Source organism: Channa argus, chromosome 16, assembly GCF_033026475.1.
Source record: "Channa argus isolate prfri chromosome 16, Channa argus male v1.0, whole genome shotgun sequence".
Taxonomy (NCBI): Eukaryota; Metazoa; Chordata; class Actinopteri; order Anabantiformes; family Channidae; genus Channa; species Channa argus.
In genome coordinates this window covers 4062357-4077218 of record NC_090212.1, presented here as the reverse complement: position 1 = coordinate 4077218, position 14862 = coordinate 4062357, and the positions used below count along the sequence as shown (strand labels likewise).

The window sequence follows — 14862 nt, the reverse complement described above, 5'->3', positions numbered from 1 at the left end:
ATTTCTGTGCATTGTGATTGCATTCTAGTTTACAACACAAAAATGACTCAATTTTAACTTTTTATTGAAAACTCAAGCATCAGTGTTGGATCATTAAACAAGCACAATGGCAACAATACTAAAAGCACACCCAGTAGACTCCCAGTGACAGACCATGCCATGGACATATGTCTTTCATTCAGCCAGTATTTCAGAAACTCAGACATTTCTGTCTAGAAGTGGTTTTCAAAAACATTTCAAAAGTGCTCAAGTAAATAAATATATAAATAAATAAATAAATAGCAGGAACAAACCTTTACAATACTTTGATATCAATCTTTTTGGACGTTTCCATTGGAGTATGGCATGTAAATGACAAAGTTCATTCTTTCACACTAGAAAACATAACATTTTTTTCTGACCAGATAATGAAGGGAAACAGAAAGCAGAAAGTTACACATGTGACTCAGACCTTTTACTTCAGAGCACAAGTGACATTACAGAAGAGAGAAGATGACATAAGAACTCCTCCACAAAAAATTAAGCAGGAAAACTGATTGAGGTGGTTTTGAGGCTCTACTCTTCACTGATCCAGTCCATGGAGGTGTCATAGCAAACACAAGATGACTCATCCCCTACACAGAGAAAAGCAAGTTAGTGTCAGTCATGCAAAATTAAAATCAATCAATCAGTAATACTCTAGAAACTAACTCTCCTTTGCACCTCACATTCTAGTTTCCCTTCAAAGTCTCTCGACATTGTTACATTTTTTTTAAAAAACACTTTTTCCAATGCAGCACTTATACATTTATAATAAAAGAAATATGCGCTTTAAATAGCTTAGTATGAAAAAGTTTATGTGCATAACAACTGTTGATTTTACATTAATCAACAGAATGTAATTCTGAGTTTTTAGTTTGACCTACTGTTTACAAAAGTGGTAAAAAAGAAAACATTTGAAATATTAAACACATCCAGGGCCCCATTCTTTGTAAGTGGCTTAAGAGATCCAAGATCAGATAAGTAATACAGGATACTCTAATTGTAGAGGGGATCTTACTCATAATCCGGTGGTCCAACAATTATCCACTCCAGAGAGTGCTGCATGAACAACCCTGAACATTTATTGAATTCCACATTTTTCAACTTGATAACAGTAATTCTACAGTACATGTTTACTTATAGTAATTTCACAAACACGTTCAAAAATCAATTCCACCGAACAAGGTAAGCAACAGTGTGCCTCCACAGCTACACACTGAACCTTTCACTTTCACCTTTGTAGTCTGTTCCGTCAGCCTTAATAACTGACCTTAAATCTCTAATAGCTGGAACGTTGTAGCCCCAATAGCTGTGTTCTTTTCCAAAGGCTGAGCTGAACCATCTTTCATGTAACAAACTTTTTATAACATTGTTTCTACGACAACTAGCTAAACAAACTTAAAAGCTAAACTTCAAAGGCAAACTTCACAGGCTGCTATGTGACCTCATTAATGACACAATCAGTACACTTGTACATAAGCTTCTTAATCTAACCTTTCAATACAATAATTTAATATATCAGTTCTTTTCACATTAGAATTGGATCATATACGCTGGAATAAGTTGTGGTTGCTGACTAGATCCATGATCAGGTTTCCCATCGGCTATGTGGTAATGATAAAGACTCAGAGAGAAAGAGAGAGAGAGCAACAAAGCACATTTTTAACCTCAGCAGAATGGTTACTAAGAATTTATAGATGCTACAAAAATGTTTGAAACAGAAAATGTGAATGTAGCACCACAATGGCATGTCCACAGATCTGACTGAATCATTTGTAGAATCTATGCTAAATATTCAGAGCAAGTACAAGCACACCATAGACCTAGGATCAGATTAAAGTAAATTACAAGAATATTTGGCAAACTGCTGTCTGTTACTTTTACCACTATATTAGCATTGACTGTTGATTGTGGGTTAATTAAAAGGAGACATTTCTTTACTTGTTAAGTGTTATCTTGTTACACACATCCAAAAAGTGTGTGTGACCTATTCATACTTGGTAATACTATAGCTTTTTTCTGGTAAATGTCATCAGACTGCAGCCACTGAAGGAGGAGTGTATTGTGGCACAGCACAACACTTTATAATCTTCCTTTATATCATCACCCCAGTCTGAATTGTTTTAATCTCATCCACATAGTGGAATGAAACTCCTGGACCTACGCCATTCAAACCCGTAAATTTATATTGTTTATACTGACTAAGAATACACCTGCTCCTGGGTAGGTTTGAGATTGTAAATATGTTCTCAAGATAAAAAGATTTTGGAAGAACTAACTCACATCATGTCAAATCACAAACGATAAGTTCCTAACCTGCTAATTCATGTACCAAGAAATCGGGCTCAGATCAGGGTTACCAAGCACTATTTGTTACATTAGCATTCTGTGTAGCACGTGTTATTCAGTCACACCATTTTTCTTACACAAACTTTGTTTGGGTTTGTGGCATGGTGACCGAACAAATTATTGAGTAATGTACATGGTGCTGAGCTCAAAACTAAGGCTGGTTCAGCCTTTTGAACCAAAAGCTGTGACAGGAAGAGAAGCGATCCTGTAATAATGATACCTACTGGAAATCTCCTGAGCACAGCAGGAATTCTGCTCGTGGCTTTTAGTCTCCACTGCCTTCTTGCAAGAGAACGTAGCTCTGGGGGGTGTGCTCCCCACCGTCAGCAAGGAGGTTAAAGAGTGTGGATAGGTGGTGTTTGGGGTCTGTGCAGAAGAGCTTCTACAGGACAAGGATGAGCCCTGGGCCTGATCCAACCCACTGTCATGGTTACAAAGGCCACAGGAGACTGGAGAGGCAGAGGGCCCACGGGGATTACGTGCGTGGTCACTGTACTGTCTCTGGGCTCCACTGTGGTGCTCTGATCTCTCTCGTTGCCACACAGAGTGAGACGGCACAATGGCCATCACCTAAAATGTTGGAGAGTTAAATAAAGTACAGTTCAGAGAAAAACCCTAAAACACAATATAGAAAAACTTCAGGCTTTAAAACAAAGTAATAAAAACTGCTCTTTGCAGCAAAAACCAAGACCTTTAAATAAATTAAAATAAATTCCACAAAAACACCATTTATCAATCTCCTTAAGTAATTAACCTCTTCACAGCAGCGCCTGCTGACAGCAGCTCTATACTCAATGCGGTTCCACAGCTTGTCTCTTTGCTTGAGGAAGTGAGGAAACTGCTTCCTCCATTTCTTTCCCAGTGCCCATGGAAAAATCTCATACTTACTCTCCTCCTCATCCTCCTCCATGGTGTTTGCAAGGTACCTACAGACAGATAACAGGGGCTAAATTTGTTACGGCTGGCAAATCCACAGTGGTGGATTATATGAGATATAATCTTTTCTCTAAAAAAAAAAAAAAAAAAAACTTACAGTGCAATGAAAAAATTCTTCCTGGTGTATTCAGCAATAGTGAAACTGGCCCTTTTGAAGTACACAAAGGTCATGGCTAGAAGGTACTGGTGAATTAGGCAGAAAGGTTGGAGTCAGTTGTACACAGAATTCTTCAGAAAGTTTAAGCTTTCATATAACTAATTGCTTTACCTTGTCTGTAATTTTACGGCAACAGTCCATCCACAGAAAGTCTTGAATAAGGTCATCATTATCTGTAACCAAACATAATTTTAAATGAGCCTTTCAGCTAATCAAAGGTAAAAGTATAATGCAACTGACTAAAATCATTGGGGTATTTGTTGACCAAAAAGTCTGAAGTATGATGCCATTTCCTGCCGTTGGATTACAATAGTTGGAGGCAAAGTCATCCTGGAATAGAGCATTTTATCCTGCCGCTGGCTGGGCTGGCTCTTCCCCGGTGGGCCCTGGGTGTCTTGGGTGTTGGGTCTTTTTATCCTGAGACCTCTTCTGGTTTGGAGGGACTGAGCAGTGTTCGGTTTTCCCCGCACAGTAACCGAGGGGGGAGTCTGGCACCACCTGTGTGTGTGCTTCATCATGCTTCATCTGTGCTGAGGTGGTCTGTCGAGTGTTCCAAGGGGAAATAGACAAGAGGTTTAAAGTTGAAAAATGAACAACGGTTGAGTACTGAGATCCAAAATCTGAGCATGGATCATTCAGTGGCTGTACATTGGTTTAAATTGATTTAAAACAGGAGACCTTAATAAACTAAGGAACCTAACTTTTAATGGATTACATTGTTTAGAATGTTACTTTAGATCTAATGATACCTGGGGCACAATAAACTTGAGAAATTACTCTTAAAATTTAGAAAGTCTAGCTTAACGGTACTATAAAATAACAACGGACGTTACTACAGAGTAAAAGCTTACTTTGACCTAACGTGCAAATTGAACAAACTTTTTTTTTTTTAGCTTCGGTGAATGTAGCCGAGTTGAGCAACAAGCTAGCGGTGAGAAATTAGATTTTACAGTAAGTTTGCTAACGTAACTACGAGCATAAGCTAAACATATCATACCTAACTAGCTCTAAACGCTGTAGCTCAACAAAGTCCTCGAAACCAGGGAATAATATTCACAATTAGCACATTTAAAACTGTAAATGCGAAAATAATGCCGACATTTCAATTACTAACCCGAGAAGATGATTAAGGTGGGAACGTGCGTCTCTATCCGCGCCAATTGCTCAGTAACACCTGCACGCGGAAACACTCACGTCCCGCCCTTTCTTCTTCTTCTTCTTGCCTTTCAGTTGTTGTTTTTTTTTTAAATAAACTTTATTTATTGAAAGTGATACAAAGTCCATCTGGGTAAATGAATGTAAAAAAACATCCCCAACAAAAACGGCACCAAGAACAGCAAACAGCAAGAGTAAAATTAAGACTTTAATTTCTGTGATTACACAGTAATGTGTGAATCTTCTGTGAGGAGGAACAATGGGTCACTTATTCCTTAACTGTAAATATGAATTTCTGAGATATATCCATTACTGGTTATTTCCTAAGATGGCTGCAGGAGCCTGTGGACCACAACTTAAAGTGGTCATGGACGGAGTTGTCATACTGTGGATTTTTAACGGTTTCTTCCATTAAAGGGAGTTGTTCCTCTCCACTGTTTCCTAGGGCTTGCTCAATGGGGATTTGTTGGGTTGCCTCTACATACTTATATATTCTGGAATTTATTCTGTAAAGTTCCTTGAGATGACTTTGTTGTGAATTGGTGCTATGTAAAAACAGTTGAATTGAATTGGACATGCTGTTGGAGTATGATCTGACTCCAGATATGAAAAGAGAAGTCAGGGGCACTTTTTGATAAGAGTCAAGCTTGTGAGATTTCAATTGTAAACCTTTATACACATTTTTCAAAACATATTTATGATGGTCGGTGGTGGATGTACTTTAAAAGTATACCTAAGTAAAAGTGCAAGTACACAAACAAAAATATGCTATAGTGAAAGAACAAGTGCCCCATGACATTTCTAAAGTTAAAAGTATTATAAATAAAAGTACTTAAAAAAACTATTTATGTTGCAACATCACATATGACATAGTTTCAAGAATAAAACACAGATCACTGATAAAATGTCAAGAAAACTGAAAATAATGTCAGGATGCTGAGTATTAATGAGCCACAGAAACCATCTAAAATGAGTGTAAAGATATGTGGTTATCTTGTAGTATTATCTTGTTATTTGCACCTGATTTAACAGTGGTTGGTTATGCATAATCCTATGTGCTAGCACACGTGCCTTCAGAAGGAGAGAACAAAAATCATGTCGGTAAATCAGTCATACTAATAAACAGGAACTGCTCTGCCCGAGTTCTCAGTGCAGTAACAACAAGAACTTGATTTGCAACAGCAGCATGAGAGAAGTTCAAGGACACCAAAGACTAAAATTACTATGTATCAACCAACTTTGTCAAACAAGTCTGATAAGTAAGACCATGGAATGAGGGCTAACTGCCTGCGCCTCCTTTAGTGAAGTGATTCTTGTTTCGCTATTGATTCGGTTTTATAATAAAACTGGGAATTGGTACAATATGAAATGTGTGAATTAAATGTGATTGTAACATGTAACTCAGCTTTGATTAGAAATGTAGTGTAATAAAAAGTATAAAGTGATAAATATTAAACACAGAGATACAGAGAAATGTGGCTCACGTCTGAGTTGCTTTCCAGTAAACTGCTGTTTCTTCTAGAGAAAGAGAAAGACTTAAGGTGAGTCACATTGTCAGATGCCATGTGATATCTTTTGGAAAAGATTATGTCTGGTGTAGTGTTCAGGTACCAGATCAAATTGCCCTCCTGGCTTTTTAGAACTTTAAAACCTGAACAATAAACTGCAGGTGGTCATTTAGGCAGAGACTGATTTCTGACCCCAATATTAGGTTTTAAAAGAGTCATAATCATGTTTATCTTGGAAATTCATAAAAAACAAATAAACAGATCAGACTGTTTTCCCATTGTTTGTTTTTTATAGGCATCTGCAATGTTGTCTGTGTTTCTGTGTATTCATCATTATGTCTGTTTCTCTGTTAATTTGTTGTGTGTTGTCGAGCTAAGGTGATCCCACAATGCACCTGTGCAGACTGAACTGAAACTCTGCTTCTTCCCATGCAGGATACAGATACATGCAAGGAAATGTGTTTAAATCACTTTGTAATCCAAAACATTGGTTAAAAACTTATGAAAGAATACTGTTTCCATCATAACATACTGTTGCCTGTTTTGAAAAGATTTTGACAAATATGCCTAAAAACCTTAAGTAATTTAAATCCAATTTAGATTCGATTTTTTTAAGCACAATCTTTTAGACAATTTCCCCATGTTCTATGGTGCAGATTTGTATAACATGTAGTTATGTTATGAATAGTTTCATAACAGACATTCATCTTTTGTGTCTTTGTTGACTTTTTGACACGTTCACGTCCTACAGTGCCATCTAGTGGACACGGGTCGTCAAAGCAGCTTCATTAGTCATTATCTGTAAGAACCTTCTGCCCAGTACTTGTTCATCTTCACCTCACCTTCATCAGTGGTCAAAGGAGCAAGAAGGGGCAGATCCACTATTTGAATTTCACAAGGCAGTTGAGCCTCTGTAGGAATTATTTTAGGGTTAAAGTCTTCTAGGATAAAATAAATATTGTGATTAAATATACAAGTAAATGTCACAACTTTGCATCTCATCCGGATGTGTGACACTTTCCACACTGAAACCCAACCCAGGTGCTGTAGCCTACATATACAATTATGAGAAACGTAGGCTATACATGAATGTTACCTTACTCCACTACAATTCTAATTTTTAATACAACATCTAATGAACTAATTAGATATTGGATTAGCCGACTCCCAATACAGAAAGAACAGCACTTGCAGCAAAGCAGACATTCATTTCTAAACGTTTTTAAGTGAGGCTCACTCTTCTAACAATCAGGGATAATTTAGTTACCCCTACCTTTCAACGTTGAAAAAAAAATTAAAGGTCACAATTTCCAAGGCAGGTGGTTCTTTTCTGTATACACAATATTTATGTATGCGTGTATCTCTGTACACATATTTTTTTCATTTTATCAATTACTATAACTCTATTCTGTTGTGTGACACGTTTTACTAGTTTAACAATACACTAATAAACCTTGACTTGGTATAACATCTTATCTAATAAGGTAATTGGGCAAAGGATCAGTATATTGACTGGGTAAAAAAAAAAAGTCCAGGAGTTTACCAGTCATTGAAAGAATACATGTTTAGCACTTCAAGATAAATCTACAGTTCATAATATCATTAAAACAGAGAATCTGGAAAAATGTCTGCACAAGTGGAAAGGCCAAAAGACCCAACTTATTACTCCTTGCTGATTATGACATGTTTTAAGTTTGTATTTACATTTGCACTGTGTTTACATAAGGTAAAGTAAAATTATGAAGGCCCAGTTACTTCATATTTGTCAAATATCAGCTAAACACAATTTTTCCTGTATTTCACGGTCACATACAGTCAACTCCAGATGGGCAGACTGACTATATACTTTGTATGTAACTAGAAAAAGGTTTTTGCAAAATTATCAAGGGAGGATTTTACACACAAGATATTTTTAGTCATGTGAGTGATGTGCCACTGATTCAAATAAGAAAATTCCATAAAAGGAGAAAACTAATGCCCCAAACCATCCATCACCACTCATGCAAAAGCCTCCATCTACCTCTGCCCGTCTCGAACCTAAGAAGAGGTAGAGAAAACTAGAACTACTGTTCAGTGGCTGATCTTTAATATAGAAGAAGAACAGCAAATTACAAAAGATAACTTAATGCAGATTTTCAGGCAATTTGATCTGTCATCCATCACCTTTAACCCCCTTTCCTTATCAGGATCATTGGGGGGTTCGCGTTTATCCCAGCTGTCATTGGGCAAGAGGCAGGGTACACCCAGGGTGCAACCAATTAGCTTAACATGTACGCCTTTGGACTGTGGGAGGAAACACACCAACAGTCCTACATGCAAACTCTACACAGAAGGGCTGCAGCGGGGACCAGTGATCTTCTAGCTGTGAGGCAACAGCACTAACCACTTCACCACCGTGCTCCCCACATAGTGACATGATTAAAGTAATTATGTTGTGCTATAAGCCTATGATATAACCAATAATAGACTAGAACTGTTAGCGGTCACTTTCTAATGCATTTGAAAATAAAACAATTTTCTTTATTGAGTTGATTTCTTTTCCCCCTTTTTGCTGTGGAAATGGCCCAAAGCCTGATGAGGGAGATATTGTTTTCCAGGCTATAAAAAGCTACATGAGGCCAGCCCTCATTCCGTAAATGAGCTTATGGTGTTACAAGTAGGTGAGTTTTATATGGTTTAACGCGGCATATGCGCACATGGAGGAGTTCAGTGAGAGCCCCACTAATCCCCTCAGTTGCTTGTCCTTTATAAAGTAAGGACATACATGTTTTCAGAGCATGTTACTGGGATTTTTTTTCTAAACATGAAGACCACCCTGTGGATATATTTTGCCAATCACTGAGTGCTGGAAGAGATTTATACAAATGGATTTATCAATATTTTATCTTGGTAACATCCTTGTGGAAAACTATCTCAGAGAGAGCTACGTCAGCCAGCTGAAGATGACAGATACAGCAGGTGGCTAAGGACCTTGGCTATTCTTTGCATCATTCACTGAAGTGCGTCCATACATTTTTTGGTGTATCCGAGAAGTCATAACATCGTCTAAAATGGGTTGCTCCCCATCCAAAGGTAACAATTTTGGGATTCTGAGTCCCATGAGGCAGGGGAGAATGCTACCACCGGCAGCCCAAGAAAACCTGGAAGATAACTGCGAGTCAACTGGATCTACAGATGGGGATACAAAAGAAGGGAAGGCAGCTGGAAAAACCCAAGTATTTCCGAAAGAGAAACATGTGACACCTCAAAAAAAGACATCTGCGACTGAGCTTGGCCCAGATGCAGTAAAGGTGGATAAATTAGAGAGTCAAGAAATGTCCAAACCAACAGTGTCGCAAAAAAAGGAGAAACACGCTGACAAGCAGGATGTAACAGACAAAAGGTCTGGCAGAAAACCAAAGAAAAATACAAGAGGTACAAAAGTTCTTAAAAAGAAAGACAAGGATAAATTACCCGTTGAATCAAAAGTGGACTTCCCTGAACCCCTAGTTAAAGCTCACCAAGCCGCTTATGCCTTTTTGAATCCTAGTATAAACAAATATGATGTTTTACTCGAACTTTTGGAACAAGCAACCCAAACTCAGGTTTCTGTGCAGCCTATGGTTGCCTTTATGGCTCTACGCTATGAGGAAATAATTCAGGAACTGGAAGACATGGCAGATGAAGGGGAAAAAGTTTTAAAAGATAATGGGGAACATCTTGCTTGGCCCAGCCAAATGAAAAATCTCTCATCTTCCACCCCTCTGAAGTCTGGCTCTCATAATATTGAGCCCCCACCGGATTTGTTGCAGCAGCTGCTTCAGTACACCACACAGAGAATGCAAAATGTGTGTCAGACTGTTGGTGGATTTGGGGACTCTGCTTTAGAAGAGGCAGTGGAGTACTTTGCGTCAGTCTCAGAGCTTTTAGAAGAAAAACTGAAAGTCAAACGTGCAGTGGAGACTAGAGTAATGCAACTCTTATCTCAAATTGAAATGGCCTCTTTGCACAAGCCTAGGCCAGAGGACTCTGCTCTGTTTAGTGAGGATAGCGGTATTGGCGCTGAAAGTGAATCCCTCGCTGGATCTGAAACACGCCATCGACGAGAGAGTTGTGAGTCGACAGGGACAAATAGAACTACTCCTGTCAGTCCTAAGGGATGTGGCTCCATGAACATTAGACAAGGAGTGTCAAGGAAAAAGATTACAAGTCAAATAAGTCCAAGTGTTTCCCTCACTTCACTCAACTCACTAGGTTCTACGTGTACCGTAATGGCTAATGAACCAACAGACTCCTTGCTAGGATTGGTTTCCTTAGATGATGGTGAGGAAAACAACGATGATGATGGGGAGGAGATGGATAGAGGCATGGAACAAGTAGGGTTTAGAAAAAGATCAAATTCTTCTCCTGTAGCCCATCTACAACAAAACCCTGGTCGCCTACCCACAAAGCGCATAGAGAATCCCCAAAATGTAGAAATGACCCTCAAAATGAAAAACGCTATTAGTGACAGGATACAGTTTCTTCCTTCACAGAACTTGAGTACCAAAGTAAAGGTAGTGGGCAGCCCAAAAACCAGTAGACACCAGTGGACAGATGAGGATGAACGATCTCCAAGGAGACCTCAGACAGCAGCACCTACTCAGAAAGGAGTAGTTAAAAAAAACCCTGTGGCTAAAGGGCGACGTTCACAGTCTGCAGAATCTCTACGGAGCAAGGGTGAAGATCCTACTCTCCTTGAACTAGAAAGGACCCAGAAGGATTTAAACCAGAGGCTGCAAAAAATGAGCAAAAACAAGGCTGGGGGAAGCATAAGAACTGTTCCAGGAAAACAACATCAAGGAACCTCTCCAGCACAATCTCCAGCAATAAATCGCAAACATCTCTCAACACAGAGAAGCAGCAATCTCCAAGCAACTAAAGACAAAGCAGATGTGACAGGGAGCAACAACACAAAACAGATGAGAGCAAGTGATGTGAAAGAAGATAAACAGGACAAAAAAGCATCCAAGGGTCCCATAAAAGCCACCCCACCACCTAGCCCTCCTTCATCACCACGACCATCTGCGGGTTTTTGCAGAGGCAGAAATTCAGTTAAAAAACTGATAGATACCTTCAGTCAAGGAATAGAGGAGCTAGAACGGCCTAAGGTTCTGGGGCCTCTCAGAGGAGTACGTAAGTGTGGAGTTCCTGTGTTACCTGGTTTAGGAAATGTAGAAGCTGTACTTAGTACTGGAGTAACTAGCTGTAGACCTGAATCAATGTCATCTGTGAAAACTGAGGATTTAGATTTGGATACTCTTCCTCCGCCTCCACTGGAAGTATTATTGGACAATTCCTTTGAAGGGGCTCAGTGTCTTTCAACTGGTTTAGACGATGGGCCTACAAAAGTTGGCAAATCGCCTGTGTTAAAGAGGGCTGTAGTATCGCAACGTCTGAGGGCCTCAGTTCAGTCAGTAACAGTGTTGCCGAGCAAAGGAGGTATGCCACAGGCTTCCAAGTTTATTTCTATTGCCAGAGCAGATAAACAAGACACATCTGCTCTGTCAAAGGCCACTCAATCAGATGTCCAAATCCAGACATCCACAGATCCTGGAAAGGAAAAGGAGTCTTTGTACCAGCAAGCAAGAAAGGTCTTACAACTAGGGCACTCTTCAGATTCGCAGTCAGACAATTTGTCATCAAGTTTTGTAGCAGCAAATTCACCTGAGAGTCAAGAAGAATCAGGAGATATACAAGACTGTGGCAACCTTTCAGTGCCTGGACCTAATGCTTTAATATCTACAGTGCCTCCTTCTTCAGTAGTCAATAACCAATCACCTCCCACCCTCCCTATGTCTAGAGGTCGAATGTTACCCTCCACACCATCTACACCAAGCAGCTTACATCGAAGACTTCCCAGTCCGCACAACCTCAGAAGACAACCTACCCCACCATCTTCAGCTACTCCCCCTGCTAACAGGACACTTCCCACTCCACCAACAGTTCAGAGGAAGCTTCCTAGCACACCTATTGCAAAGCAGACCATCCTAAACTCAAAATCAGCCTCTTCATACCCTTTTAAGGCACCGTCTCCACCAGCCTCACCAAAAGTGCAACGTTGGTCAAGAGAGAACAGCAGTGAAGACTCATCCAGCCCTCGGACAATGAGTAATGCACGTTCCGTCTTCTGCCCTGCATCCCCATCCCTGTTTGAATCCCAGTCCTGTTCAGTTCCCCAACCTCCTCAAGCATGGACCTCTACTGGAGTGTCCTTTTCACATCCTTTGGGGAGTAGAGGAAGGTTTCCTGTATCTCTTCAAGGACCTCGACCATTCATCCGACGTAGTCATTCAGACCGAAGGCCAAGTCTGACTCTGCCACCAAGATCACCAGGCATCTCAGTGTCTGAGACTTGTGGGAGTGAGCCAACAATATGTTCAAAGGGGTGAGCACTTTTTCAGTGTTTTTATGTCACACACTGTAAACTGTCTTTAATATGTCTAGATTTTCCATCTTTGATAATTTCAACAATACATTTTGAATCTTTCATACTTGCATACTTGCATATGTTCTAGTAAAAAAATCAATAATTGGCCTTCGTTGGCCTTACATGATTTGTTCCAGAGTAACTGAATAAACTTCACAAGTGATGCATCATTTCTGTTTATATAGTAAGTGACACACAACTGGACAACATTCTCTTTTCATTTCTATAGGTTGGACAATGACAAAAATGGGGATGATGAACTTTGGGATAACCAATCAGACCTCAGTGTTACACCTCGTTCTGTATCACACCCGGACCTGTGTATTGTTGGTCATGCCTTGTACAGAGACTAAACGGCCCAGTGAAGGGCCAGTGGGATTATAGCTTAGTAGGGTTTACCAAGGATTAACATTAATGATGTTTATTCCACAGGGAAGAGAGGATGAGCTAATTTTAGCCACTTGCTACAATTGGACACCTCCCCACCGTTTATTTTTAAGGGTGTTTTCATTGCTACTATTTAGAGCATGTGTGCCTGGTTTCACATAATTATGTTCTTTGACTGCATAAAAAAATGTAATGACACAAAGTTATGTTTACAAAATGCGGAACTCATCACCCCGGGACACAACTGACACATAATAGATAGGATTGCATATTGTTTTTATGTATTTATTTACTTCAGTGGGATATCAGTTCTCCATTTTTCTACATTTCTGACACAAGCTAAATGTCACTGTTGGTCAGTATTTTTAAAGAAAAAAGTTCTAAATCAAATGTGATTTTTCTGTGTTTTTTTTTATAAAATCCTTTCAACCTCTTATTTAATAGAACTTTATACATCTACTCCATGTCTAGAGGGTAAGTTACATTTTACATTTAATAGATTTTGTTAAAACTCAGAGGGCAGCTGTTAGGCTATTTGGCTGAAGCTTGATATTTTTAGCATTTTGTTCTTCCTTTAACATTAGACCTTAAACACATCCACACAGAAACAAAGCACAGTGGCCTTTAACAGCAACCTGTTAAATTACTGTGACTGTTACAGAGAAACGATGAATGTGTGAGTCATCTAATAGTACTACGCAAAACAATAACTGAACTGAGGTCTAAAGGCCGACTTGGTGATAACTGTGGTGTAGTCCTTTAGCACACTAGAAAACCATAAACTCAAATGCAAGATGTGTAGTTGAAACATGGAAGATGCTTTAAAGCTGGAAATTGGTTATTTTAAAGTGTCATGTGGACTTTAGGCTGCTGCGTTCACTTCACACACATTGAAGCTTAGCTACAGTATGCCTCAATTTACTCAACTCCTGAGATTTATTTTATACCACCTCAGACATGCAAACCGCTTATGGATTGGACAGTCTGGCAATAATGTCTGCATTTTGCTTCCCGATGAGCCCATGGTGTAGCTACTTCCTGTCCAGCACCTGTGACTGAGGACTGGGCTGTAAATATTTTCTGCTTTGCCCTTTTATAACCCTGCAGTAATTGAGTAAACAAACTGAAAGGGCACAATATAAAGTATGTACTTGTTTATCACCAGGGTTGGTAATTTTGTTTTTATTATTATATTACAAACAAATGGAACCCCGAGATATGTATTTATGAAAAACTCACCTATATCTAATATTAAAAAAGGCACCATTGATCATTGTCTTTCTTCAGAGAAGGCAACAAACATGACCTGCTGAAAACAATCCTGTTTTTGAAATTAAAGCTGTCAGATGCTGTCACCGACACGACGAACATGCTCTGCCTCCAACGTCCCTGCTCTGCCTCCAACGCAGCAAAGCTGCTGTACAGTTTAATTATGATTTTCAAGTCAATATTGAGATCTTTAATTCCTCATTCTAAGCATTTTATCTATGTATTGTCCATACTCTTGTAATTTTAAATTTTCTCATTTTCACACATAAGGTTTGCAAAAAGTATATATTATAAAATCAAATGTGAAATGTTTTCAAGACCCTTCACTCAGGTCAGCTTAGAACAACAGGTCTCCTCACAACCAAAATAGAACCTTACACAATATGTGCTCTGAATATAGTAATTTGTCCTCTTAATTTATCATCTTCAAGCTCTGTAACTTTGGGCCTGCAGCTACAGCCCATTTTTATTAAGTAGTAGCTTTGTTTGACGTGTAAGTGAGGATGAGTCAGAGGTTACAAGCAGCTCTACGGTGCTAAAAACAGAAGACAACAAATTAAGAGCACACATTAGATCATTTGGGAGCTTACTAATCTGTTTGCATGGTTGGCATGGCACCTCCTGGGCTCCTC

At 39.2% G+C, this 14862-nt stretch overlaps 2 protein-coding genes across 3 annotated transcripts; one reads left to right on the top strand and one right to left on the bottom strand.

The window, feature by feature from the left end:
* Positions 1-19: 19 nt before the first annotated feature.
* On the bottom strand, positions 20-4747 carry spdya (speedy/RINGO cell cycle regulator family member A). Of its 2 annotated transcripts, XM_067479636.1 has the most exons (7): positions 4578-4747; positions 3729-4003; positions 3575-3636; positions 3404-3489; positions 3125-3296; positions 2595-2940; positions 22-614 (listed from the first exon to the last, which is right to left on the bottom strand). In XM_067479636.1, exons 2-7 carry the CDS (start codon positions 3979-3981, stop codon positions 556-558), a joined length of 978 nt encoding a protein of 325 aa, XP_067335737.1. In that variant the 5' UTR covers positions 3982-4003; positions 4578-4747; the 3' UTR covers positions 22-555. The 2 variants fall into 2 exon arrangements, with proteins under 2 accessions (XP_067335738.1, XP_067335737.1); XM_067479637.1 differs by lacking the exon at positions 4578-4747 and having other exon boundaries at positions 20-614; positions 3772-3911.
* A 4429-nt stretch (positions 4748-9176) lies between these two features.
* Positions 9177-12927, top strand: pcare1 (photoreceptor cilium actin regulator 1). The gene is made up of 2 exons (XM_067478656.1): positions 9177-12532; positions 12804-12927. Exons 1-2 carry the CDS (start codon positions 9177-9179, stop codon positions 12925-12927), a joined length of 3480 nt encoding a protein of 1159 aa, XP_067334757.1.
* Positions 12928-14862: the final 1935 nt, after the last annotated feature.

Bases quoted from the DNA above. Each gene is read 5' to 3' on its own strand.
- pcare1 (XM_067478656.1), top strand. From the start codon at position 9,177: ATGGGTTGCTCCCCATCCAAAGGTAACAATTTTGGGATTCTGAGTCCC. The intron at 12,533-12,803 runs GTGAGCACTTTT...TCATTTCTATAG, and splicing joins CCAACAATATGTTCAAAGGG to GTTGGACAATGACAAAAATG.
- spdya (XM_067479636.1), bottom strand. From the start codon at position 3,981: ATGATGAAGCACACACACAGGTGGTGCCAGACTCCCCCCTCGGTTACT. The intron at 2,941-3,124 runs GTTAATTACTTA...CCAACATTTTAG, and splicing joins GCAGGCGCTGCTGTGAAGAG to GTGATGGCCATTGTGCCGTC. The intron at 615-2,594 runs GTAGGTATCATT...TTCTCTGTGTAG, and splicing joins CTGTGCTCAGGAGATTTCCA to GGGATGAGTCATCTTGTGTT.